Source organism: Pectinophora gossypiella, chromosome 17 (assembly GCF_024362695.1).
Source record: "Pectinophora gossypiella chromosome 17, ilPecGoss1.1, whole genome shotgun sequence".
Taxonomy (NCBI): domain Eukaryota; kingdom Metazoa; phylum Arthropoda; class Insecta; order Lepidoptera; family Gelechiidae; genus Pectinophora; species Pectinophora gossypiella.
Genome location: NC_065420.1, coordinates 9,947,226 through 9,974,287, shown reverse-complemented (window position 1 = coordinate 9,974,287; position 27,062 = coordinate 9,947,226). Strand labels below are relative to the sequence as shown.

The window sequence follows — 27,062 nt, the reverse complement described above, 5'->3', positions numbered from 1 at the left end:
GCACTTGGAGACATTCAAATGGTATTTTTTTGACATTGTGTAGAATTATAAAACTTACATCTAAAAAATCCAACCATTGTATACTTAAAAACCAAATACTTTTAAAGATTTGTTTTTTTTAAGAACGGCTTTGTGCCGAGGTTTTTCTTACAGCTTCTTTTCCTCGGCTGTACATGTTGTGAGAAGCTGCAGTAGTTTTAGGCGGATAAGACGTTCGTTATATAAAAATGACGATTCAAAGTGTAAACTATGTTACTGAATAAATATTTGTTAAATTTGATATAAAGATTATATGAAAACATCGTGAGGAAACTAACGTGCTCGAAAAATGCGTTTTTCGAGGTATGTCACCTAACATGTTTTGGGCTGGTTTTCCCTTCACGACATGGAAAATCAGACTGGTAGCTTCTATAAAAACCAGACCTGTCAAATCTTTAGGTTAGGTAAGCGGACCCCCCCCCGTCCCCCGTCCCGTGAAAACGGGATAAGGAAAATGATATTCTATCGCGAACAAAAAGTTCAGTTACTTTAAAAATGTTTGCCAAAAATGGGAACAATTATTGAATATTCTGAAAATTATTGATGGGTATCGTTTAGGACTGTATTTGAAAAAAGTATTCTTTTTCGTAGTTGGATAACAACTGGATGATCATAGTAAACGTAATTAATTATAGTATTTACGATTTTAATTATAGTAAACGTAATCTCGATATGTTTTCGACTAAGCCAAGGACGGAGTAAGAAAATAAATAGAAATTAAATTATACTTACTAAAAAAGGATTAAATTCCAATTTTAAATTAAAATATCTAAATTACTATTCAATTTTTGAAGGTTCTCGTGCGGAATATACGGGTCCAAATATCATGATTAAGTGGTCTCTGCCTACCCCAACGGGAAATAGGCGTGGTCTTATGTACAATTATGGACACCAATGCTGTCAAAAACGTTTTTGATACATTGTACGGTCACGAGCATTAATAATGTATAATTGTACACACTTTGGTACCATGTCATATTAACTTTTTTGACAAATTGAACTGTAATTCTCACTAAATGTCAAATATGTTAGTGCGACAGAGTCCTAAAGTGGGTACATTATATTGCTCATGACTGTACACATGCAATCCGTTACGCGTTTAATTAAATAACATATTTAAAAGTCACTGGACTACACAAAAATAACATAAACTATAAACAAAGTACGAATAAGTATACTTAAACACTTTCTTTCTAACATGTATGGTATATGAAAACCAGGTATGCAAAAGTGACAGCTAACATTTCAAGGTTAGCTCAGCTGACGTGATCCCACCTTGCATTGCCATTTCGTAAAAAATAAATTACCTCCGACCAATGTTTCTATATTTACTTTGCAAGGAAATTTTGAACTTTTAGTAAAAGATTTACTTACAGTTTTTATGGTTTTTATATGTGTGACAAGTAATAATAATTAAATACATTAGTCAGTCACTAATAACTTAATTTTCAATAATAAAATTTACGTCCTTGGAATGTTGGAGATACCAATTTAATGGTAACACAGTGGTAACACTTACGTCATCAAAGGGCTAGCAATGGCGGCTTTTCATAGGATTGAGCATTCCGGGTTTTCTTATATCATGGTAACATGTAGCTTACTACTTACTTACTATAAACTACCTACTGACTAAACAATACCTTTTGCCCGAACACATAATTACATACTAAGACTGGTATACGCTAACTACTGAAGAAATACAGGATTTAAATAAGGTACAAAAATTCTTATTACATCAATACATTGGTGAGATAACTTGGAAAGTATTGATTTGTGGTGTTATTTTATTTTTCTGTAAAGTTTATTGCATGAAGAAAAATCTCAAAAAGTTTCCTACCACGTTGGTCTAACAAAAAGTACCAGGACAAGGAGTTTTTAACCTATGACTACCCCAATTGGGATATATTCGTGAGCTTATATTGTGTTAAACGTTTCTGTCAAAACCAGTATGTACTTTCCAAATAATTCCCTCCAAGATAAGTCTAACTTACCCTATCGATGACGTCGTAGCATCGTAGTCGCTTCCGACTACTCGTCGAGTAACCTAACCACGATGACGTCATAACTCTGTGACGTCATAATCCTTCCTGCCCCATGCGTCAAGGTCACATCAGCTTCGTGTACTCTAATAGCAAATAGGGTAGTTTCCAACTAGTCAAATCAGTTACTTTTTACTTAACGTCAAAACACGAAATGACTATGGAATTTGTATGAAAAAGCACACTGTGACGTCATAGAAAAACGTGATGAAATGTCGGACATATTATTAACAATTGGCCCAATTGGGTCGTCTACTAGGTTCAAGATAAATTATGAAATTCTGATTCTTTGTCTAACGTGTAAAGTCGTTTGTCCTGATCTCGATGTCACCTTGACGTACGGGTCGCGGTGGATTGGGTTGTATAATAACCCCCTAGGAATTAAAAACGCCACATCGAAGCAATTCATCTAAGAAATGCAATATTGCTACTACTACTTAAATAATAAGCCACTATTTGTATGCCTAACAGGATGAATACAGAGATTTTAATAATTTTATGTAATATCCTTCAACTTCAACTTTATGGTTGTATGTCAACCGGTCGTCATAGAGTAGAGACAACCATTACTGTCAATGTCAAGTATAGGAACCACATTTGTCCATAGAGTAACATCCTTTTGTATGTCTGTATTCACAAATAAAGATTTTGATTTGATTTGCTATTTGACATTTGTGTGCATTGCGCACTTACTTTTATATGAGCAAATGTCAAATTGCAATATTGCTATTTTAGATGAATTGCTTCGATGTGGCGTTTTTGACCACCCTATATTCATAGCGTAGGTACACTGCCACTGTGATATGACGTCATAACTTTGTGGTCTACACCGACTGAGCGTCGACGTCTTCTCCATACTCTAAGTCGTCGTACGAGAGGTCTTCTTCTAATGCATTCTCCGTTGTTCCCTTCCCGCCGGTGCCGGGACATGCCAGACACCTGAAAAATAAATACGTCCAATACAAACATACCGTTAATAAGTACAGCCTAAATCAGAAACTACTGTATTTTTTAAATCATTCATTTATTTATATAAATAAGGATGGAAGCAAGCGAGTCACTCCCGACACAAGTCTTTTTAAGTACTTAATGCGAAGACTTATTCACATATTGTTATGTTGATTTGGAAATAAACTATTTTCTTTTTCTATTCAGAATGCAGACTATTGGCCACTTCATAAGCAACAGTTTTTTTGACGTGACTTATTGTAGATTTGCCGCAAATGGTGTTAGCTACTAGACCGGAGGATAAGCAACAGTGTAACAGTCTGTGACGCCCATAAAAGACAGTGAAATTTATACGAGTTGTACATACTAGTACATAGCTGAAGTGCGGGAGAGGTTCACATTATTTTCTCTCTAAAATATAATTGTTAATTTTACATAATTTTATATTCATACTGGTGCTAATTCCTGTACACACCATCTAATTTTATTTCAAGTTATACCTGTCATTTTCTTATCCGTTGAAAAAGAAAGGGATGGGTAATGAACAGGCATACAATTTATGGAATACACGTCAATTTTAAGCAGAAATCTAAAACAACCGTCTAAAAATTTTACATCGGCCAATAACCCGACAGAATTAAGTAGACAGCACGTCAAACGAATTGCATACCAGCGAGATGCCTATTTTATTCGCACGGGTTATTCATTCATTTTAAAAGTAACTTGTTGACAATCGTCCGTCCCTTTGCTTTTCGGCGGATAAGAAAATGACGGGTATAACTAAAAATAAAATTAGGAGGTGTCTGCAGGAATCGGGGCCATTATTTTGTATGGAATTGTTTTTAACGATAATAACATCTCATAACAAATCCATAGATGTCCTAAGTAATGGGCAACACCTGTAGAACGTAACTTGATACTCTATCAATATGTAAATGTTCGCGAGAGGACGGCCTTGTGACCACCTGTGTGTGATACTGCAAACTCGCCAATGTATATCTAGATAGAGGCAATGTGGTTATTGGGTTCTAATTATTAACAACTACAACAACCTTCCCTGGACTCCCACGAATAGTTCAAGGCTAAAATTAGCCGAATCGGTTTAGCCGTTCTTGACTTTTAACTATTCTAACGAACAGCAACTCATTTTTTTATATGTATATAGATATCAAATCGCAACCCACGACGAATTTATTAAAACCATAGTGGAAGATAGGAAGAGAGCAGGGGAGACCAAGAAGAGCTTACATGGAACAGATTCGAGAAAAGGCGAACATCCTGTCTTATGAAGAAGTCAAATACTTGGCCTTTGATAGACAAGAATGGATAATTCTACACCGACAAGAGCATGGCTCTTAAATTAATGACGATGACAATTTAGGGTTTATACATTGTTTTAAGTTTACGCGGTTATTATTACCATTTAAACGCGGTAAGAACCCGTTATTATGTGTTTTAATTTAGGGTTTTATGGAATTCCATAGTCTCTGCTTACTCCGCCAGTGGGAAATAGGCGTGATATAAGACTAAGTATAGGTGTTTTTTGACTTAAATTAATGTGCAACCTGGGGGGTTAAAATGGTCATATCGAAGCAATTCATCTAAGAAAGCAATATTGCTATTTGACATTTGTTTGCATTGCGCACTTACTTTTATATGCGCCATTAACCATTATTATGGCTTATATACAGGGTGGCCCAGAAGTTCAGGTTCAAAATGAAAAATCAGAAAGAGGGGCTCATTAGCTACCAGAAACACCCCCATGTATGTTCAGCAATTATTTACGGTTTAAGCGATATGACCCATTTTGTACCTTTTTCTAGATTTTCTACCTTACTTCAGAAATAATCATTTTGTCGCTATCCCTTTCTTAATAATTATTTTATTTTACTTCACAACTATGCCTAAGTCTGTGTACCGCTCAATCAAAGATAAATCAAAGTGAGAATTCGACCAAAATTGTTACAGTTGTTAAAACTTCGCCGAAGAATAATAAACACATGAGATTGTCATGGACACTGAAAGTATTTCTAAAAACTGCTCCATTTAATAGGCTTTTAAAAACATTAATAAAAAGTACCCTTAATATGGGCAAAAAACTAAGTAATTAGCCCTCAAAGATTGCAAGACAGACAGATTTGAAGGAAAATTTGACATTCTCATACAATGTAGCTAGTTCTTTCTAACGTTGTTAAAGGTGCTAAAAGACAGATTTTATTTTAGTATCCAATAGTATGAATCACCAACAGTGTTTGGGGATAACTTCTGGGCCACCCTGTATATATATAAGCCATTAACCCCCCCCCCCCCCCCCCCGTACATTATACCAGTCTAATGCGATTTGTTAATGATCACATTACCTACGGTTATATTTCCTTGCATCGTTATGCAATAAACTTATATTAATAAAGCCACAAAATAAAATATAATAGTATATGTTACTATAAGAACGGAAGGAACAAGTAACAGGGACTGTAAACTGGAACCTGACAGAGGGCAGCAGTAACTGTCAGTACTATTCAGATGCGGAGGACAGGTGTCCTAGTACGGCTTTGAAATATACTACTCTGGGCGCCGTCCCACTCGCGTCAGACAGAGTACTGCAGGCGGAAAGCAAGAGGGAAACCACTGCCCTATTTTTCCCTAAAAAAGTAGCATGGAGAATGCTGCACCGACAAGAGCGTAGCTCGTAAATTAATGATGATGAATGTTACTATTAATATGCAATGAAGTTATTTTTAATATAGATTGTAATCAAGCTACAAGTTAAACTTCCCACAAGCCACAACATAATGTTTTCCACTTCGCGTTCTATTTCTAATTGTTTACATAAAGTGTATTTGCGTGAATCATCTGTGTTTGAAGACTACTAGAGATCTTATTACATTACGCGATCGAGTACGATGCGCCATAGGAAAGGTATAACGTAGGACGAAATTGATGCTAATTCCTGCAGACGCAATCTAATTTTATTTTAAGTTATACCTGTCATTTTCTTATCCGCTGAAAAAGAAAGGGACGGGTAATCGAATAACTTAAAATAAAATTAGGAGGTTCCTACAGCCCAATACAGGTTAGGTCACATAGGTACCTCCGAAAATGAATTTCTCGGGAATGTGGGTTTCCTTATGAGTTTATTATTGTATTGAATTCCATTTATAGCTCACCTGCTCTCGTTGATGCCGTAGTACAAGCATTTGTCTCCCACACACTCGCAACATCCGTCATGGAACCAACTGAAAATTGGAAGGCAGGACATAAATATAGGTGGTAAAAAACATGTATATTAAAGCTGCGTGCTCACAACGCCGTATCCTCAGGACCGTAACCGTGCCGGCACAGGCAAAAAAATATTCTTTGTATGAATTTGTATGGCGCAACGCCCAAGAGCGTTCCGTCATCGACCAACACCGTAGCGTACCATACATGGACCTGCCAGAATTCACGGTACATGCGGAGATAGAACAGGGTTGGTACGTTGCAGTGGCCATTGTAGCGTCCGGCACGCGCCGATCTGTGCCTGACACGGTCCTAGTATGATACGGTTTAGTGGGCACAGGCCTTTAGGTGGTAGAATTGGAAGAGGAAGGCCTAGAAATACTATCAGATTCAGGATGTTTTAACTTTTGAACGCCGGGATTCAGATCTCAATGTAAAGTCCATTGTGTCTGGTATCTCGGCAGATGAGAGGTTAAAGAAATGCCAGGTCATAAGTACTCTAAACCGGCGAGCATCCACGGACCGGCCAGAATTCACGGTACATGCGGAGATAGAACGGGGTTGGTCCGTTGCAGTGGTCATAGTAGCGTCCGGCACGCGCCGATCTGTGCCTGACACGGTCCTAATACGATACGGTGTAGTGGGCATAGGCCTTTAGGTGGTAGAGTTGGAAGTGGAAGGCCTAAACAGAAGATAAGCGGCAAAAGTCCGATCAGTTTCTTGCAAAGTAATAAATTAACTGGTAAACAAAGAAACAAGAAACATTTATTTATTTATTTTTGGTTGCACTTAAGACGTCCTGGTTACATATCGTTTCTGTAATAGACCAAAAACACCTACAGAAACATAAATTTCGTAATTATGACAACTAATGGTTCATAATTTCACCACTGTTTACAAATAATTCGTTGGGCTCAGTGACTGAACTTTTGCTCTTTGTACATAATGCGATCAGATTCAGGATGTTTAAAAAAGTACCAGGTCATAAGTGATGTATTTGATGAGAATGGAACAAGCGAAAGTGGTGTGTCAAGATCGTAGTAAGTACAATTTTGTGGTTTCTGCCTACCCCAACGGGACGCAGGCGTGATCTTACGTATGTGTGTTATATCTTTTATATCTATTGTCTTACCGTATACTATTGGCGCCCATGGAGCGGCAAGAGGCGCGACACTTGTCGCAGGACATACACTGGGACATATATGCCACAGTGCAGTTGAAGGTGACGACCGAGCGGGGCTCAGGTGCCGCCTCCTGTTCCAAGCTCTCTGGAAACAAAACATATATTCGCTGGATATACTACATGAAGGCACGGTAAGCTGGTCAACCAACCGGCCGGGCCACTATCCCAAACACATCCACCAACCCGCAGTGGAGCAGCGTAGTGGAGAGAAAACCGGACCTGTCAAATCTTCAGGTTAGGTAAGCGGACCCTGTGAAAAACGGGACAATGCTAGAGAGATGATGAACTGAATAATAATTAAAACACATAATAACGGGTTCTTACCGCGTTTAAAGCAGGGATATGAGACTCCCTATATTTCGACACTGTTGCAAGTGCCATGATCAACCGTGAACCGTGTCTGAATAATAGATTCTCCAGTCTTCTTCAATCGTGTGGGTTATGAGGTGGATTACCAATCTCATCAACCCTGGTATCAGGGTGAATATAGAGCCGCCAAAGGCCCCTGCCATGGCTCACGTAACGACTACGCACTTACATCAGTAAATCGTAACCGGGACCAAAGGCTTTACGTGCCTTCCGACGCACGGCGGATGTTTGTGAAAAATATTTTTATTAGGCAAATTAAATTGATGCAATAAATGTACGAGAAACCACGTCACAGAGTAAATGAGCCATTGGAGTTAGTAAAACAAAGTTGAATGTTGATCACAGGGCAGGTGCAGGTAGATGACATTCCAAAGTAATGAGTCATAGCGGCGGGGTGCCACTAATGCTTTGTTTTTTTGTTCCAATACTCAACTGTGTGAGGTCTTTGAACATTTGTGAGAACTGGTGAAAATTAAACTGTAAAGCTTATCGGATAACTGTTTTACTGTTACTTTTCAATGATATTGGTACCTAAGTAATTTATATATGAAGTACTTTTTGCTAGAAGACACAGGACGTATATTGAACCAAATTGGGGACGTTCTTAAAAGGTTTAGTACGATTTACTCAAAACCGGCGCGCGTGTATAAAACGATTGATGAATTTGGAGGAAGCAAGAGAAGTATGTCAGGATGAGACAGAAGGCGGATTTAGCGTTACGTTCTGATAGGTTGCATTGCCTGCTGTATGAATACTTCTTCTTTTGGTGCCGTCGCCTACCAGAGGTTGGCGATCATTCCGGCGATCTTCACTTTATCCACAGCCGCACCAAACAAGGATCTAGTACTCAATTCGTACCACTCATGGAGACTCGTAACCCAAGAAATCTTCACGTGCGGGGTCTACGGCGTCCTTGGATTTTCCCTGGATTATTAGTTGAAGGCAAAATACTGTGGAGGCTAATGTCACATGAAATGGCGGTGGTTTGGTCATGTCCTAAAAAGACCTGTGGAACACCCGTCCCGAGAAACTCTGACCTGGTGTGCGCGTGGAAAACGCAAAAGGAGCGGCCCAAAGAAACCTGGCGACGCTTGGCTGACCGAGAGTTGAAAACTCTCGGCTTGTCATGGGAGAAGGCTACAGAGGCTGCAAAAGATCGCGAGGAGTGGAAACCTGTTATTCGATCCCTACATCCTAACAGGGGATGAAAGGATTAGAAGAAGAATTGAAGGAATCTACTTGTATACTTGTCATTGAGCATAATGTGACCCAGTTACTGCAGTTTCATCCAGAATTTTTGTTACCCAGAAACGCGAATACGGTACGCTAGAACGACTGCTTTCTATTGGACAGGACCCAAAACTTATGAAGCAAATCTTATCCATTCTGGCCTTGAACTTAGAAGTCGTGAAGTCTTTTTCGGCACTTTTTCAAATAAAAGATCAAAGAATATTAAGTTATCTTTTCTTTTACGATAGTGTTACTGGTACTAGCAGGTACCTATATTTTAAAGAAGGATTTTAAAGGATGATTCACCTTGGTATTCAAAATATATTCCGAGAAATTGATTAATGAGGGTGAGAACAGTTTGCAGAAGAAGTTCGTATGTATTATGTTTATGGATTTTGTTTGTCATTTATAGGGATTGCAACTAATTAACAAAATATTCCTGTATTTGTCACTTATTGATAATACACTTCTCATCAAAAAAATCGAAACACCTTGCAAGTTTACGTTTTGTCAGGATTATCAGAAAAATGTGTACATTTAGGAATAAATGTTAAATGTCGTTTAATAGTGAGTAATATGAGCTTATCAAATCTTAATGTTAATGTTCTAAATTTAAATGAATTTTTCATAGGTTTCGTATTTTGTTAAATGAGTCATTTTTATTCCGTATGGAGTATAAAGGAAATGGATAAAACAACACACGTAAATGAAAAAAAAGCTAAAAAACGTTTATTTAATAACTTGTATTCCCTCCCCGAGCTCTAATTACTGCTTCCATACGGTTCTTCATCGATCGGATGAGAGTCACGATCACATGCTGTGGTATATTGTCCCATTCCTCTTGGATTGCATCTTGCAGCTGGCTAAGTGTTTCTGGGGCAGGATCTCTAGCTCGAATTCGTCTCTTTAATTCATCCCACAGATGTTCAATGGGATTCATGTCCGGGCTTCTTGCTGGCCATTCCATAATAGAGATATCGACTTCGTTAAGATAATCTCGTACGACGCCCGCGGTGTGAGCCCTAGCATTGTCGTGCATGAATATGAAGCCATTGCCAATAAAATGTGCATAGGGCATCACATGAGGCTCGAGACACTCTTCGACGTACCGATGACAGTTTAGTGCAGGCAGACGTGGCCCAGACACGAAAGCAAGCTCTGTCTTACCGTCGGCGCTGATTCCTCCCCAAACCGTCCACGAACCGCCACCATAGCTGACCTTTTCTTCAATGCAGCATTGTGCATAGCGTTCTCCGTCTCTTCTGTAGACCTTGTTCCTTCCGTCGTTACCATACAGCATAATTTTACACTCATCAGAAAAGAGAACTTTGCTCCACTGTAGGTATGACCAATTTAGGTGCTCACGTGCAAAGTTAAGGCGCGCTCTTCGATGGTCTGCAGTTAATTTCGGCCCATTTGCTGGCTTATGCGGTACCAGTCCACGATCCTTCAACCTTCTTCTAATTGTAGAGTCACTTACAGCCACCCTTCGTACAACACGAAGCCGCTGCTGCAGTTGAAAAGCGTTAAGGCGTCGATTTCTTAAAGAAGTTGTTACAATAAATCGATCATCTCGCTCAGAAGTGACCCGATTCCTGCCAGATCCTGAACGGCGCGTGAACAAACCAGTCTCCCGATAACGTTTATAGACTCTATGAACAGATGACAGGCTTAGATGCAGTCTTGCAGCCACAACACGCTGACTAAGGCCAGAATCCAGCAATGCCACAACTTGGGCGGCTTCTGTGGGCGAAGTATCCATACGTTTTAGAAAAAAAACCTTTTTTCAGACGTCCCAAAGTCACAGTATTGAAATAAAAAACAAAAAGTTTAAGGATAGGCGCCAATTTTTAGTTTTTAAACGCTAAATGTACTCCAACCCTAAACACACATTTGTCTCAAAACAGTGATTCATTTCGTTTATAAGATAAACAAATGAAATTCTAATTTTGAATTTAGAATTTTCGCTTATTACTGTAATGGCCAAACTGCCAGCTATACATTTATGTATTTTTTTTCATCGTATGAATTCTTTTTTGTGTTAAATTCGGACAGAAACAATGAAAATGGAAGTGTTTCGATTTTTTTGATGAGAAGTGTATATTAAATTATGATAAAGTGTTTGCATCTAATGTACATATTCAATCAGATCATGATTGTTCCCTTTTTAAAATTTAAAACTTACGCAAGTGGTAGACAAGTTTGTTGTCCGAAGCTGGTTGGAAGGAATGAAGGTCAAAGTCCACAGGGTATGTGATGGACAGCCATCTCTCTTGCGGGTCAGGGTCACTGGTCAGTGCCGAAAATAGGCCAGGGACACCATCACCGAGTTCTTCTACATAGGATGCCTTTGATAGCTCCGTTTGAGTGTCATTTGGTTTTGGGCACATATCTGAAAACACATCTTTAGTTAGATCTATATAATATTGAATATAAATACTGTATTATATCTCTTAGGAACAAAAATCCCTGAGTGACTTAGTGTAGTACAGTAACATTGATCTTTTGTAAAGTGATGGTGTGATCATTAAACATTGTAAACTATGAGGCTGGCACACCCCAGACACATCATACAAGTGTCCGTCCGTCTGACGCCCATGCGATTGATACTAAAGTAAGACTGAGAAGGGGTGACATAAACCTAGCTCAGCAGCTGGTGGGGAGCAATATTATTCCTTATTCTACGACAGGCATAACTACCAAGAGTGGGTCAACTCTTGACAATAATAAGATTAAAAAAAAAAAATCTATATAATAAATTATGTTACAATGTGATGCCATTAATTAAATTACAATTAATTATATAATTTGTTACAGAAGAAAGATTGTATGTAATAACAGTGTTGTGTTCAATTAAACATCACAATTAATAGTGCATTTAAAATAGTACTGAACTGATAATGCCACATGGGTTAGCAGTTTAGTGATAAGATATGACCATAATTTCTGGAAAGTGTGTGCAACTTATTAACAAGATAATCCTGCAATTGTCAATGCAATTGAAACTTCCTCCCATTTTTAGTTTCCTGTTAAAGTTATAAGACATTGCAGTTATAATTTCAACCCAAACTCACAATGAGTGTTGCGTTAAAGTGGTAACTATAATTATAGGGGAAGGCAAGTCAATTTCCAGAAAAAGAAATAATAAAAAGATAAATTAAAAACGGGAAAATTTGCCTCATTAGTCAGGGTACATGTAGAGTTTAAAATGTGGATTTCCTAATTTATTAAAAACTTTTGGTGATGAAATGAGTTCAAACACAATGAACATTTTACATTGATATTTTTTTTTTTGATGAACGATATGTACTTTAAATTTACTTACCGACACAACTGCAGCATTCGCTATAGAGATAGCTGAGGCAGTTGAAACAATCTTTGCAGCATGAACAATCCTTTAGGTCGCACTTGCACGACTGAGTTAGCATGCACTTAGACACGACACTCGCACAAATCGCCTCATTACACGCGTATATTATCGGCACTACACACACGAGTGCAACGAACAAGTAAATTTTACCAGCCATTGCCAAAAACAACGCGTAAACACTTCAGGAATTTACGGGTTTTGAAAATAAACAACGCCAAGTACACAAGTATTTTTGTAACAATGAGCGGTTTAGTTCGTGTCAAAAACTTATTATTTTATATTACAAATTGTAGTCAATTACCTAGTTAAGTTGTTTTACTCCACCAATAAAAGGAAAAAGTTTAATAAAACAAATCAACAAATTAAAAACTACACTTCGCACGACCACCACGAAAGTTTACGAGTGAATGAATGATGAAGAATTGAATGAAATGTCAAAATTGAACGAATGGTTACCTTTACCGGATATGGTAACATGTGTTGCTAGTTGTAAAGTATAAACATTTGAGCGGCAAATTCAAACTTATTTAATTTATTAGTATAGGAACTGAAGAAAGAAATCTTTGAAGTTAAAAATCTTTTCAATGTGAAGTTATAATATACTACTACCCTTGGTATAACGCTATGTTTACGTACATTACATGTACAATGCTTCTACATAGGAAGAAATAAAAACCTATAATTAGTTAGGTATTTTATAGTTTCTCTGTATTTTTAAGCAGATATTTTTACTTTATTAAATTGGCTAGCTGCTGCATATAACCGGGAAAGACAGACATAAGCGGGCTGCCGCTATTGCCGCCAACAGGGTGCGGTTAACTACATAAATACTTACACTTCTCTCTAAACAGGTATATGTTTATAGGTTGACAACTGATTGGAAAATATGTCTATGCTTTGATAAAAAGATAATCATAACGATGATCGTAGTCGTATACGTAAATCAGTATAATTTATAATTCAGTTGTTTTTTTAATTTATTTTGCTTTGGATATCAGTATACCTACTTAGGTATTGCGATAAAAGATGCAGATTTGATCGTATAATATAAAAGCAATGTAATAATAGTCAACTGAAAGTGATAGCGGTGCCTCCTGGCGTGAAGGCATCATGGTAAGTGACTAAATTGGTGATATTGGAGTTAGGGCTGTCTACATCGATAAAAAAGGAATAATTATTGACTCTGATTTTTGAAGCGGTAATTAAATGTTCTCTTGCAACCGAAGTGTATTGGTCTTTTAGGGGACCCTGACGGTGTTAGCGAGCGCCCTGCTGCTGGCGACAGCAGTTACTGCGTACAAGAATCCCTACTACGCCGAGGGTCGCTCCGTGAACGTCCACCTCTTTGAATGGAAGTGGGACGACATCGCCGACGAGTGCGAGCGGTTCTTGGGGCCGCGTGGCTTTGGAGGCATTCAGGTTAGTCTTTCACACCTCACCGAACTTTCTGTTAGACCAACGTGAGTATTATGGTCGAGCCAACTGTGTAGTGAAAAAATATATTTTTCAATAAATTCGCTAAACTGAGCAGACAATTTGTTGGCAATGTCATGCGCTCGTTTGGTTTATTAACTAAAGCAAGTTTCAAACTTGATCTTAATTAAACACAAAACATACAGTTAATATGCAGACTGTTACAGGGTTGTAATAAGGTGAACCGTTGTATGTAGTAATTACTTGTCTTTATGTTATGTCCCTATATGTACTTATATACTTACCACAGATATACCAAGATCGCAATACTCTGTACAATATAATGTTGATAAATAATCTGTTAGTTAAGATATCATGTCAAATACTTATAACGGTAACTATGCAAAGTAGTTCAATATTAGAACGTAAGCACAATCTGAATTTAGTTTTACGTACTTAGTTATTTCTCTAATTTTGTGCAATTAAGATTATTATTATTCCTAAACCTATGTTAGGTATCTACGTTCAAATTCGTGTTTCCGTAAAGCCATCTTCGGCTCTTTATTTTTGAGTTCTATCATATAATAAGGAATAATAATACCTACTACCTATAGAACGGCAACTCCGCTCCCCACCAGCGTCTGAGCTAGGTTTACCTCACCCCCTCGAACATAGTTTAGATTTAAATCGTATGGCGCCAGAGGTCACACACACATATGGGCGTGTATGATAACGTCATGTGTGGTATCTGTGTAAAACGAGGTTAAACGGGGTGGTTCAGAGAAGCAGAAACGGGCGGGTTTCTTCCGACTCCACCACTAACAAACTCTATGACCCGCAGAAGTTATAAAATAAAAATCATTTGTTTGTTAGATATCCCCCCCGAACGAGAATGTGGTGCTATGGACGTACAACCGTCCGTGGTGGGAGCGCTACCAGCCCATGTCCTACGAGCTGGTCACCCGCTCCGGCAACGAGCAGCAATTCGCTAGCATGCTGCGCCGCTGCAACGACGCCGGAGTCAGGTGAATATCTCCAATGTTACCAATATTATAGCAATCGGACACTATCTTTTCCTATCTACCTATTTTTTAATGTTTTTTTTCGATTTCCAATTCATATTTGCATCACAAATTCGGTTCGGAGATATGTCACCTAACCTGTATTGGGTTGGTTTTCCCTTCTCGGGTTGGTGAGTCAGACAAGCAGTCGCTTCTGTAAAATACCGGACCTGTTAAATCCTCAGATTAGGTAAGCGGACCCCGTGAAAACGGGATTACGATAAGAAGATAATGAAGGATACCTTCTTCTCATGTGTGTTGTGTGAGTTGATGACTGATCTCGCGAACCCAGTTATTTTTGCATGGCAAAGGTCTCTGAAGCGCGGTAAGATGGTTTTTGGTACCTACCAAGCTTTCGGCGTAAGGTCGAACAGTCAGTATGTCTAGTTTAACCAGAAAGCAGGAAGGGAGGCGCTTGGTATGCTCGAACTTGTATCTCTGTAACATCTGTTATTCAGATTCTATTTGGGACTTGTGACCTTTAGTCTTTAAACACACAAGCAGTCTTTTACACTGACATTATAGCACTTAAATGTCGAACATTCGCTGCAAAGAGCAACACGGACCTCCGATTCGCTGCTATCCTTGGGAGGCAGTTATGAGTGAAAAGAGTGCACAGTTTGCGTCATATTCCCACAGTTTTATGCCCCGCAGTAGCCAGTCTTTGACATTACAATGTATTTATAGATAGTAATACCAATTAATGTATCAGGATCTACGTGGACGCGGTAATCAACCACATGACCGGTGAGCCCCCTGAGAACGTGGGTACTGCTGGCAACACCGCCGTGTTCAGGGAGTGGGACTACCCCGCGGTGCCCTTCAGGCGCGAACACTTCAACTGGCCACACTGCGTCATCGACGGAATGGATTACGTCAATAATGCCGAACGGGTAAGTGTTCTTACCTTTATAATAAGATAAGGTAGGACGTTGAGCGTTTGGACTCGATTTTGGTACTACAATTTAGATTTTTCTGGGACGGCATTACTTGGCCAAATAGAGATTGTATTTGAACTACACAAAGTATTTATACTTTTTGAAGTTTCACGCACAGTCTAGGTAAGTACTTATGGATTTTGTTGTCGACTGAAGCCTCTGATGACGTTTGTCTACTTATCCGTATTCACAAGGTCACTAAATAGGTAGGATCTCAAGTTGGTCCCATTAATGTTAGTTCAAAAATGGAAATTCAATATTCAGAATAGCTTCGCTTTAACGCTTTAACGTTTTAAGTACCTGGGCCACTGGGTCACCGAGACTCAATGTGACAACTCGGACATTGAGAGGGAGCGTAGGGCGCTGGCTGTCCGATGCAACATGTTGGCACGCAGATTTGCACGTTGTGGCAAGCAGGTTAAGGCGACGCTTTTCAAAGCTTACTGCCAATCTTTCTACACGTGCGGCCTGTGGGTCAACTATACGCAGAAGGCATACAGCGCGCTACGTGTGCAGTACAATGATGCGCTCAGGATACTGTTTGGACTTCCGCGATTCTGTAGCGCTTCTCTAATGTTTGCTGAAGCGAGGATAGACTGCTTCTATACAATAATGAGGAAGAGAGGCGCCTCGACCCTAAATAGAATGTGTACGAGTTCGAACAGTATCCTGGGTGTGCTGGTCGGCAGGTGGGACGCGCCTATGTTCGCGCGGTGGATGCGATTGCACACATCTAGCAATCGTTAAAAGAATGTATCAATATCGTTAATTTATTTTGTGTCTTCTACTAACAATAGGTTAAGACTGCATTTTTTACTAACAACTATGGATTGTAAATCTGAAAATAAATGATTATTATTATTATTATTATTTAACTGTACAAGGTGTTGAAATAAAACCGGTTGTTTTCAGGTACGCAACTGTGAGCTAGTCGGTCTTAAAGATCTGAATCAAGCAAACGAACATGTACGTGAAAAGATCGTCAATTTCATGAACGTACTGATAGACTACGGAGTTGCTGGTTTCAGGTAAACAATTTTACCTACTTACCTTACCTAATACTGTAATAATTCAGTTGCACTACTATGGGTTCGGTTCGGGACTGCGGACCGGAAAGCGCAGCGCGGGCAGGCCCTCCACAAGGTGGACCGGGGTGACCTTCTGAAAGCCGAGGAAAAACGTTGGATGCGGGCACCAGAGGATCGGTCATTGTGGCGAGCGTAGATGATTTCCGGCTGATGGTGATGGGTTCGGATTACTTCGGTTACTAAGTAAAATTTTTCACACAACAGGATTGACGCCGCAAAACACATGTGGCCGCAAGACCTGCAAGTGATCTACAACCGTCTCCACGACCTGAACACAGACCACGGCTTCCCAGCCAACGCCCGCCCTTACATCTACCAAGAAGTTATCGACTACGGAGGTGAGGCCATCAGCCGAGATGAATACACTCCTATCGGTGCTGTGACAGAGTTCAAAGTTGGACAAGAGCTGAGCAGAGCCTTCAGAGGAAACAACGCTCTCAGGTGGCTCGTCTCTTGGGGTCCACAATGGGGACTTTTGAGACACGAAGACTCATTGACCTTCATTGATAACCATGACAATGAAAGAGGACACGGCGGCGGCGGTGGAATGCTGACTTACAAGGAACCAAGGCCTTATAAGGGAGCTATTGCCTTCCTCCTTGCCCACCCATACGGCGAGCCTCAAATCATGAGCAGTTTCGACTTCTGGGATTCCGAAATCGGACCACCAATGGATAGTGCCGGCAATATCATATCTCCATCTATCAACTCGGTGAGTTGCTAAATCATAATATTCGTTATCAAATAATCCCGGATGTCATTTTATGTAATTATTCTAGGGCGTAACTGATAATGATTATAATTGGATTGTGTTTACGTGCATTGATTTTGTGGTCGCAAGGGGGATGATATTTTGTTTAAATCTATTTGAATGGAGTCTTTCTTTTTTGTTTTAATTAATCTTTATTATACGAGCCGTGGTAGCCCAGTTGATAGAACGCTTGCCTCTCATTATGAGGTAAACCAATGATTGTCGAATTTGTTTTCAAATTCACGTTTGGATCATAAATGATCATCACGTGCTCAGCGGTGAAGGTTGAAGAATATACATTACTGTACAAATGGAAGATAGCTGGTACATATAGCACAGGTTGTACCTATTGCAAGTGCCAGCAGTGCTTTAAAATTGTTAATCTTCTAGCATTATCTAATTGTACCAATTTAGTTATTAAGTTGTTTGGAACAATAAAATACTTTATAAGTATTATAGGTGAAAGCTCGCGGTGAAGGTCTTAGGATAGGTAGTCACCTCGGATTCCACTTACTACATTACTTACCTGATACACTTTGACTTCTTCCATTCATGAGTTTTTGATATTTCTTTGTAGGACAACACATGCGGCAACGGTTGGATCTGCCAGCACAGGTGGCGTCAGATCTTCTCCATGGTAGCGTTCAGGAATGTAGCTGCTAACACGGGACTTAACGACTGGTGGGACAACGGGAGCAACCAGATCGCCTTCTGTCGCGGTGGCAACGCTTTCATCGCTTTCAATAACGATGCTTGGGATCTTAACGTAACCTTACAGGTGAGATATTTGGGCCTGGGAATAAGTACTTAGTGTATAGCAATGTTAGAACGCTTGTTAGTGTTTTCTGTACATAAAGCTGAGGTTTGGTCACGGAAAGAGTGGTAAGTCCTAGGTAAGTCTATCTACTGACGGTGGACTACTTATTAGCGGTCTACGAAAACTTTTTTCGTTCTACTGCTATTAATTACTTTCAGCATTCCTTAATCCTTTTACTGACAGTCGTTCAAAGGTCTATGACCAGCAGTGGTATTTGTGGATAAAAAGTACCCTCATTGTCACATCCAATCTGGGGGGTTAAAACAGCCACATCGAAGCAATTAATCTATGAAAGCAATATTGCAATTTGACATTTGCGCATATAAAATTAAGTGCGCAATGCCAACAAATGTCAAATATGGCTTTCCTAGATGAATTGCTTCGATGTGAACTTTTAACCGCCCTAGTGTGGCATGTTTTCAGATTGCCACCGATTTAACGTTGTTTCGGGAAACCTTCTGTAAGTAACTCTGGCCAAGTAGTTAAAGCCATTTTCGGCATATCTACAATACCTAAGTCACGTCAATAAAAAGGTAGGTAGTTTTTGTGTATCTATCTTTTGAATGAACCTTTTTTTAATCTGTTACAGACGTGTCTCCCAGCGGGTAGGTATTGCGACGTGATATCAGGCCTGAAGGTGGGTGACTCGTGTCAAGGCAAGACAGTGACGGTAGGCAACGATGGGCGCGCGCAAATCTTCGTCGGCGCCAACGACTACGATCTTATGCTCGCCATACATATCGGGGAGGAGGTTAGTCCTATTCGTGCATATATTTCTTTTTTATTATAAGTATATAGTTGTTCAATAGTAACCCTGTTTGTCATACACCTCACAACATACACGATAGAAGAACTAAAGGCGGTTGGAGGAAAAAGCCAACGGCTGAGAGGCCTATATCCAGCAGTGGACGAATGTAGGCTGCTGATGGTTTGGCCACACCAAAAGCAGGAGTAGAGAAGTTAAAAAGGCTACGTCGAAACAATTCACCTGAAAAGCAATATTGCTATTTGACGTTTGCGCATATAAAAGTAAGTGCGCAATGCACACAAATGACAAAAAGCAATTTTCCTTTTTTAGTGTGAGGCCTCTTTCAGGTCGGAAGCAGCACGCGTGTTGAGTTGTTATATTTGAATTCTTATACAATATTTCCTTTCCTCTTCTAATTGTAATAAATTTGTACTTTTATAAGTCACTTCGACACCTAATTAGATAAGTAGGTATTTTTTCAAGTAAGTAAATAGATAAATTTATGTCGCTCGCTGATTTTTTTGCGCTTTTGGTGTGACGCACACTTCAGAACCCCGATACCGACCCCGCCGGCGTGGTCGACGATTTCCCTCATTCAGCGCTTATCGCTATCGACCCACTAGACTGACCATTAGAAATGGTCGCTGAATTTAGGAAAAGAACTTTTCCATCGATCAACTCGCAGATAAGCAAAGTGGAGTATGTTCCAGAAGATATGTGGGACATAGGTGTAGTTAGGTATATGAGATGTTATAGCAGATATATATCCCACAATGTTATCAATAACCTTTCTTATTTTCCAGAGTCGCCTGTAAGTACACCGAAATCAACAAAGACCTATCCAAAATAATAATTCCATGTATTATGATTATGTAAATAAATTGTAATATTTATGAAATAACCTTTGTGTTTTCATTTATATTATTATAATAAAAAACTTCAACATAACAGGTCATTAAGTCTGTAGTTAAACAACCTAAAAATAATTACAACTCGCACGCATAGCAATTTAGTGAGGCTAGACTGGTTTTTTGTTGATTGTACCTAGGCACTGACCCAGAGGGTAACTGGGGTGGAGCTATGGAGCCTCTGAACTCTGAATACAAGTCGGACCTCGCTTGACCGAACCGATTCACTTGACGTCCCTTCCGGGTCCTTCATTTGAATACATGAGTATATTATAGTACTTAACAGCCTCCGTAGTCTAGTGGTTAGAGCGTTAGGCTCAAGATCTGGAGGTCCGGGTTCGATTCCCGATGGGGACTTTGTCGAAATCACTTTGTGAGACTGTCCTTTGTTTGGTAAGGACTTGAATCACCTGATTGTCCGAAAAAGTAAGATGATTCCGTGCTTCGGAAGACACGTTAAGCCGTTGGTCCCGGCTATTAGCCGTAAAAACACCTCCACCAACCCGCAGTGGAGCAGCGTGGCGGAGTATGCTCCATACCCCCTCCGGTTGATTGAGGGGAGGCCTGTGCCCAGCAGTGGGACGTATATAGGCAGTTTATGTTATTATAGTACTTAGACCCACACCAATTATTGTTCTGACTATAACTAATCAGGAGAAAGTCACGAAAGTAAGAACACTTAGTGAGTTTAGAATCTGTATTGTCCAGTAAACACTGATTACAAATTATGAGGAACACCGGGAAATAACACGCGGTTATATTAAATACAGGCAGTGTACCTAGCCTGATGACGGAACGGGAGAGACTGACAGCCACAGGGCCACGTTGCCGTTGCTACCAATAACGCTGTCATTGTAAAATGCAATGAAATATATCGCTACACGTCCACGCACGTGGGACGAATCGGTTCGCTTCACGGCTACTGTGCTCCTATTGTTCACCAAGTTGCTTCTCAAACGGGGAGCGCCATCCGAACCACGATACCGGACTTCCACCAATAAGTTATCAATTTATCAAGTGCAGTTTTCCCCAACACGGTTGGCTCGACCATTATAAACGGCGATACGACTCACCTATCACGTTGGTCTAACAGAAAGCTCGGTGAGGTGTTACCCACACCTCTTTAGTCCATCTTAAGATGGATGTATCTCTGACTACCCCAATCGGGACAAAGTCGTGAGCTTATGTTAAGTCATCAATTTAATGCTACTTATATATTATTAATTATCTATTGTAATTAGTAATGTTCTTAAGCAGGACCAAAATTACTAAGGTGCAATTGAAATTCCCAATATTCTTTTCCCAACTTCAAATACAGGGTGTTAGTGACATCGTAACGAAAACTTTGAGGGATGACCAGACAGACTCAGGATCATGAGTTGGTATCACGTGGAATTTTCCTCAAAGGCCCCTGACATGGTTCATGTAACGACAACTTACAACATTAGTAAGTAGTACCTAACCTAAAATAACGTGATGTTTAATTAAAAGACATTTTGTGCGCGATATGAATACTTAATATGAATTATTTCATAAATTGCCACGCGATAATTCTACGTTAAAACACAAAAGTTAAATGAACGTCCTTCAATATAACCTTTTTAGTGTTACGCTCACAGTTCGATTCCCGATGGGGACATTGTCGAAATCACTTTGTAAGACTGGCTTTTGTTTGCTAAGGACATTGCAGGCTTGAATCACCTGATTGTTCGAAAAAGTAAGATGATTCCGTGCTTCAGCCGCAGTTATTCGCCGTAAAAGACACCTCCACCAACCCGCATTGGAGCAGCGTGGTAGAGTATGCTGCATACCCTCTCCGGTTGATTGTGGCGAGGTCTGTGCCCAGCAGTAAGACGTATATAGGCTGTTTATGTTATGTTATGTGTTACCTTCCACAATTATTGGTATCGTCCTGACACCCATCAGAACTTTCGTTCTACCCGTGTGGTGTGTGGCCTGCTTCACTGACTGACGGACCTCCGAAGACAAGACAATAGCCCGAATAGAGAAAATGTGTGTGTATAGCTTCGAGTGTCGTCGGTTTCAAAGTTCGACCCTGAAGAGCCTTTTTCATTCCTTTTTAGGGTTCCGTAGCCAAATGGCAAAAACGGAACTCTTATGGATTCGTCATGTCCAGTTATTTTTATTTTAGAATTGCACTTATTTCTAAACTATGAAAGTAAGAGATTTACAATTAAAAACTTTCTATAGCGGATCTTGAGACATTTCTTTGAACTATACCTACGTAGTAATACAAAATGAAACTCTTTTTCAAATCCCGTTTTATTTCTAAAATATATCTTGTGTAAGTACCTACTTAAAGTGTTATCATAATTTTGAAAGTGTGGTGCTTGGTTCTGCGGACCAGCCTCTGTATGTGTGGAAGTGCGTGAAGGAAATGCATATGTGTAAGAATATTAGGCGAAGTATGAACTTATATGTATGTATACTGGCGTTTATCTACCTTTTCAATATAAAAGGGCTAGACAAAAAATAAAAGGCTCACTCCACTCACGTTTTGTCCCGGGAGCGAGGCACTTCAATCCAGGGTATTATTGTCACAATTAACACAAGAACAGTAATTTTCTTCAATTAATCAGCGGGAGCGCGAACCGCGGCCGGCGATAGTTTTTTCCAAGCTGACGGTGGCGACGCGTTGCGGCGGATTTGAGAACCGCGCGGCTCCCGCGTCAGGTGCGCGAAATTTGAATGGTAATTTCACGCGTTGAAGGAGGGAGGAGCTTGTAGTTAGATTATTAGCCCAAAACCCAACATTTTAACCCCCACCGTGAATCGACCGGATTCACCAAGTTACTAAACCAGGAATGGTTGAATATGATGTAAAAGTGGACTGTATGGATGTATTGAAAAAGTAATTTGATATGTTGTATGATGTTTGAATTATTGTTAAGTGTTTTGAATGTTTAAGCTATTTATAGTCTAATAAATAAAGCTAAAGTAAGTTGTCATAAATCAAGACTACTTGAACGCATTGCGATCTATGACAACAATTTTAATGAGGTAATGTGAAAACTAATGAGAGTTAGCGTCCGAATCCGTAGGGAGCGGACTAAGCTTCACGACCGGCCGGGTGAACTCACCCGTGCGGGTGCGAACTTTGACTACACGCACTATCCCGTCGGGACCGGGGTGGAGCTGAGTCACTCGTCCGAGATGCCACTGCAACGGAGGGGCTTCGGAATGAATAAGAACTAGTTCGCCTATACGAAGGTCACGAGACTTGTTGAGCCACTTTTGCCGTTGCTGTAAGGTGTGTAGGTACTCTTTTCGCCACAACTTCCAAAACTGCTGCGAAGCCTGCTGCACCAACTGCCATCGCGTAAGATGATGTACAGGTTTATCCGACATATCGTATTCAGGAACGGCAAGTAATTCGCGACCAATGAGAAAATGTCCTGGCGACAACGCTTCAAACTCACTAGGATCGGTGGACAAGCCGCATAAGGGTCGAGAGTTAAGCACAGCCTCGACTCTAGCAAAGAGCGTGCCTAGCTCTTCAAAGGTAAGAGCTCTGCCACCTGTCACTCGCTTCAAATGTTGCTTGGCAGACTTAATAGCACTCTCGTACATGCCACCGAAATGAGAACCAGCTGGGGGATTATACCGCCAGAGTACCTTACGACTAGTCAGTTCGTTCAATATTTGATCAGAATTTTGTTTGAAAAACTGCGTAACTTCAGCGAGTTGTTTTCCTGCTGACACAAAGTTGGTACCATTGTCAGACACGACAGTGTGACATAGACCACGACGAGCTGTGAATCGATCGAAAGCCGCCAGAAAGCACTCTGTGGAAAGCGAAGTAAGTACTTCAAGATGTACAGCACGTGTTGAAAAACATACGAATACACATAAGTATGCTTTGAAAACCTTCGCATTACGACGATTACTTTCCTTAGCAAAAAAAGGTCCGCCTATGTCGACACCAACGGTGTGAAAGACATGGATATCTTCGCATCTGAACCTGGGCAAGTTACCCATTGCAGGCTGCAAGATCGTGGGTTTAACTTTGAAACACGAAATACATTGAGAAACCACGGATCGAATTATGCTGCGAGCTGAAATGATCCAGTACTTCTGGTTAAGCAAACTTTGAAGCGAGCGAGGGCCGACATGTAAGTATATTTTATGAAAATAGTTTATTAATATTTTGGTAAAGTTTCCTTTTTTTGGAAGAACTAATGGATGTTTCTTTTGATAAGGCAAGGTTGACTGACTCAACCGGCCCCCCACTCTGAGAAAACCAAGGGGATCGACGAATGGGCTAAGCTTTCTCAAAGGTTGACTACAGCAATTATCTTTTTGTATTGCGACTATGTCGTTAGAAAAGTGATGATGTTGAACACATTTTAAAATGACGTCATGTGCTTTATTAAAGTCCGATAAACAAGGGCAACCGGTATTACGCTTTGACTTTTCAGTACGACAATTATGAAAAAATTGATAACATCGAGCGATTACGCTTTGAAGTTTAACGAAACTAGAATATTTTTCTGTCAAATCGAATACAATGTTTGTATCTGTAATAACGTTTGTTTGTTGCGACGACTGAAACAGAGTTACATTTTTAAGTTCAGGGACGACTTTAGATTTGAATTGGTCCATAGCTTTAACTGGCCACTCCGACTGTGCTGCATAAGCCCACTGCGGACCACTCAACCACTCTGGCATAGAAAGAAGAGCAGAAGGAAGCGCGCCACGGGAACAAACATCCGCGGGGTTGCATGCACCCTCCACGTGATACCATCCTTCGACTGGCGAGAGATCAAGAACTTTTGAAACGCGAGTAGCGACGTACGTCTGAAGTTTGTACGTGGGCGTATTCAACCACGCCAGCACGACGGTGGAGTCAGTAAACAGAAAAGTCTCGTGAACAGGTATTCGCTGACACAAGATGGATTTAGTGTAATCGACCAGTTGAGCTAATAAAAGCGCACCCTGTAACTCAAGCCGCGGGATAGACCTAGTCCTTGTAGGAGCAACTCTAGACTTTGCTACCACAAGACTGACCTTGACGTCTCCAGCATCATTGAGTGAGCGCAAGTATACTGCAGCCGCATAACCTAAGATTGAAGCATCACTAAATCCTAGAATTTGATAATAGGAATGTTGTGACACAGTCACCTGTCGCTCGTGTCTGAATTTTGATAAAAGTTTAAGCTCCGACACATATTTCAGCCACTCAGTCTCCAGTTCAGGGGGAAGACTGTCGTCCCAATCTAGTTCTTGAAGCCAGAGTTTCTGCATAATGCATTTTGCAAAGAAGACACAGGGAGCTACGAAGCCCAGAGGGTCATACTGACGGCCTATCTGAGATAGCACACTACGTTTGGTAACCCTGTCAGAAGGAGGACTGATGGTAAAGGAGAAGACATCTTCAGCTGGCATCCACTGCAACCCTAAGACTTTAATTGACAGATCCTTGTCGTCCTGGAATTCGACGTGTGTCTCACGATGATCGACTGGTACGCGCTGTAAAAGCTGCGGGCAATTGCTGGACCATTTGCTAAGATCGAATCCACCTGCTTTTAACAAGGCAATAATTTCGTCCTGTAATTGAATAGCTTCATCCACTGTGGCTACAGACCATAAAAGATCGTCGACGTAGTACCCCTTCCTCAGCACACTAGCGCCGAGCGGATACCTGCTTCCTTCGTCGTCAGCGAGCTGATGCAGCACACGGATGGCCAGGTAAGGACTGCTAGCAACACCATACGTTACAGTGTTGAGTTCGTAAACTTTGATAGGTTGATCTTGAGAAAACCGCCACAAAATATGTTGAAAGTCGCGTTGAGTTTCATCGATCATAATCATTCGAAACATTTTACGTATATCACTTGATAAACAAATCTCGTGCAACCGGAAACCGATTAAGACCTCATTAATGTCCGCTTGAAGCTTAGGTCCCGTATATAATACCGAGTTCAAGGAATTCCCATTGGTGGTAGCACTGGAGGCATCAAACACGACACGAAGTTTCGTGCTAGTGCTTGATGGTCGCAAAATACAAAAGTGTGGAATAATGTATTTCGACTCGACTGTACCTAACTCGCCTAAGCATGTCATGTGACCCATACTTTCATATTCGGACAAAAATGCGTGATATTCTTTTTTCATTTCAGGGAGACGATTCAATTTAGTTTCTAAATTAATTAAACGACGTTCGGCTTGCGCGCGGGACTCCCCAAGCTCGAATTCGGGTTTAAATGGGTATTTCACTACATACCGACCTGTATTATCACGACTGTATTCTTTAGAAAACAATTGTTCGACACACTCGTCGTCCGGGTTCCGCGGCAAGTCGCACTCGATGTTTTCAATCTCCCAAAACGAAGTCATAATTTTCTCGATATTGTTACATGTTGCTAACAAATTGCATGACTCTTGTCTGACACTAGGGTTGTCATCTAGAAATGTCTGTCCGGTAATTATGTAACCGAAAATAGAATGCATCGCGACGGGTAAACCAGGTTCGCGAGGCAGTATATTTCGTCCGTCGTAGATATACGGAAACAGATCGCTAGCTAACAACATGTCGACTGGCGCAGTAGTGTAATAACCAGGGTCCGCTAACTGTAAATTTTGAAACTCGCTAATGACTTTGCTTGATAAAGTCATGGTAGGTAGGTTGCCGGTAATTTCAGGCACAATCACCGTTTCCGATTTTAGGATAGGCCCGGAAGAATTTCGTGGTTTAATAGAGGCTGTAACTACACCGAAATTTTGCACCGAAGCGCCACCTAAACCGACAGGTTCAAACGTGCATTTACGTCGAGGCAACCCTAACCGCTGAGCACACGCGCTTGTCATATAACTCGACATAGCTCCGCTATCAATCACCGCACGCACCGAGTGATAATGCCCGAAACCATCGGCAACCTGCACAACCGCAGTGCCAAGTACAACGGTGGAGTTGGAAGTAC

At 40.4% G+C, this 27,062-nt stretch overlaps 2 protein-coding genes across 2 annotated transcripts; one reads left to right on the top strand and one right to left on the bottom strand.

Annotated features, from left to right (window-relative positions):
* Positions 1 to 1,952: 1,952 nt before the first annotated feature.
* Positions 1,953 to 12,795, bottom strand: LOC126374693 (protein twisted gastrulation). The gene is made up of 5 exons (XM_050021411.1): positions 12,353 to 12,795; positions 11,213 to 11,419; positions 7,378 to 7,513; positions 6,194 to 6,262; positions 1,953 to 3,017 (listed from the first exon to the last, which is right to left on the bottom strand). Exons 1-5 carry the CDS (start codon positions 12,552 to 12,554, stop codon positions 2,903 to 2,905), a joined length of 729 nt encoding a protein of 242 aa, XP_049877368.1. The 5' UTR covers positions 12,555 to 12,795; the 3' UTR covers positions 1,953 to 2,902.
* Positions 12,796 to 13,383: 588 nt separating this feature from the next.
* LOC126374677 (alpha-amylase 2-like) lies at positions 13,384 to 20,089 on the top strand. The gene is made up of 9 exons (XM_050021389.1): positions 13,384 to 13,510; positions 13,640 to 13,816; positions 14,684 to 14,835; positions 15,584 to 15,764; positions 16,722 to 16,837; positions 17,102 to 17,609; positions 18,226 to 18,426; positions 19,055 to 19,216; positions 20,017 to 20,089. Exons 1-9 carry the CDS (start codon positions 13,508 to 13,510, stop codon positions 20,026 to 20,028), a joined length of 1,512 nt encoding a protein of 503 aa, XP_049877346.1. The 5' UTR covers positions 13,384 to 13,507; the 3' UTR covers positions 20,029 to 20,089.
* The last annotated feature ends 6,973 nt before the right edge of the window (positions 20,090 to 27,062 follow it).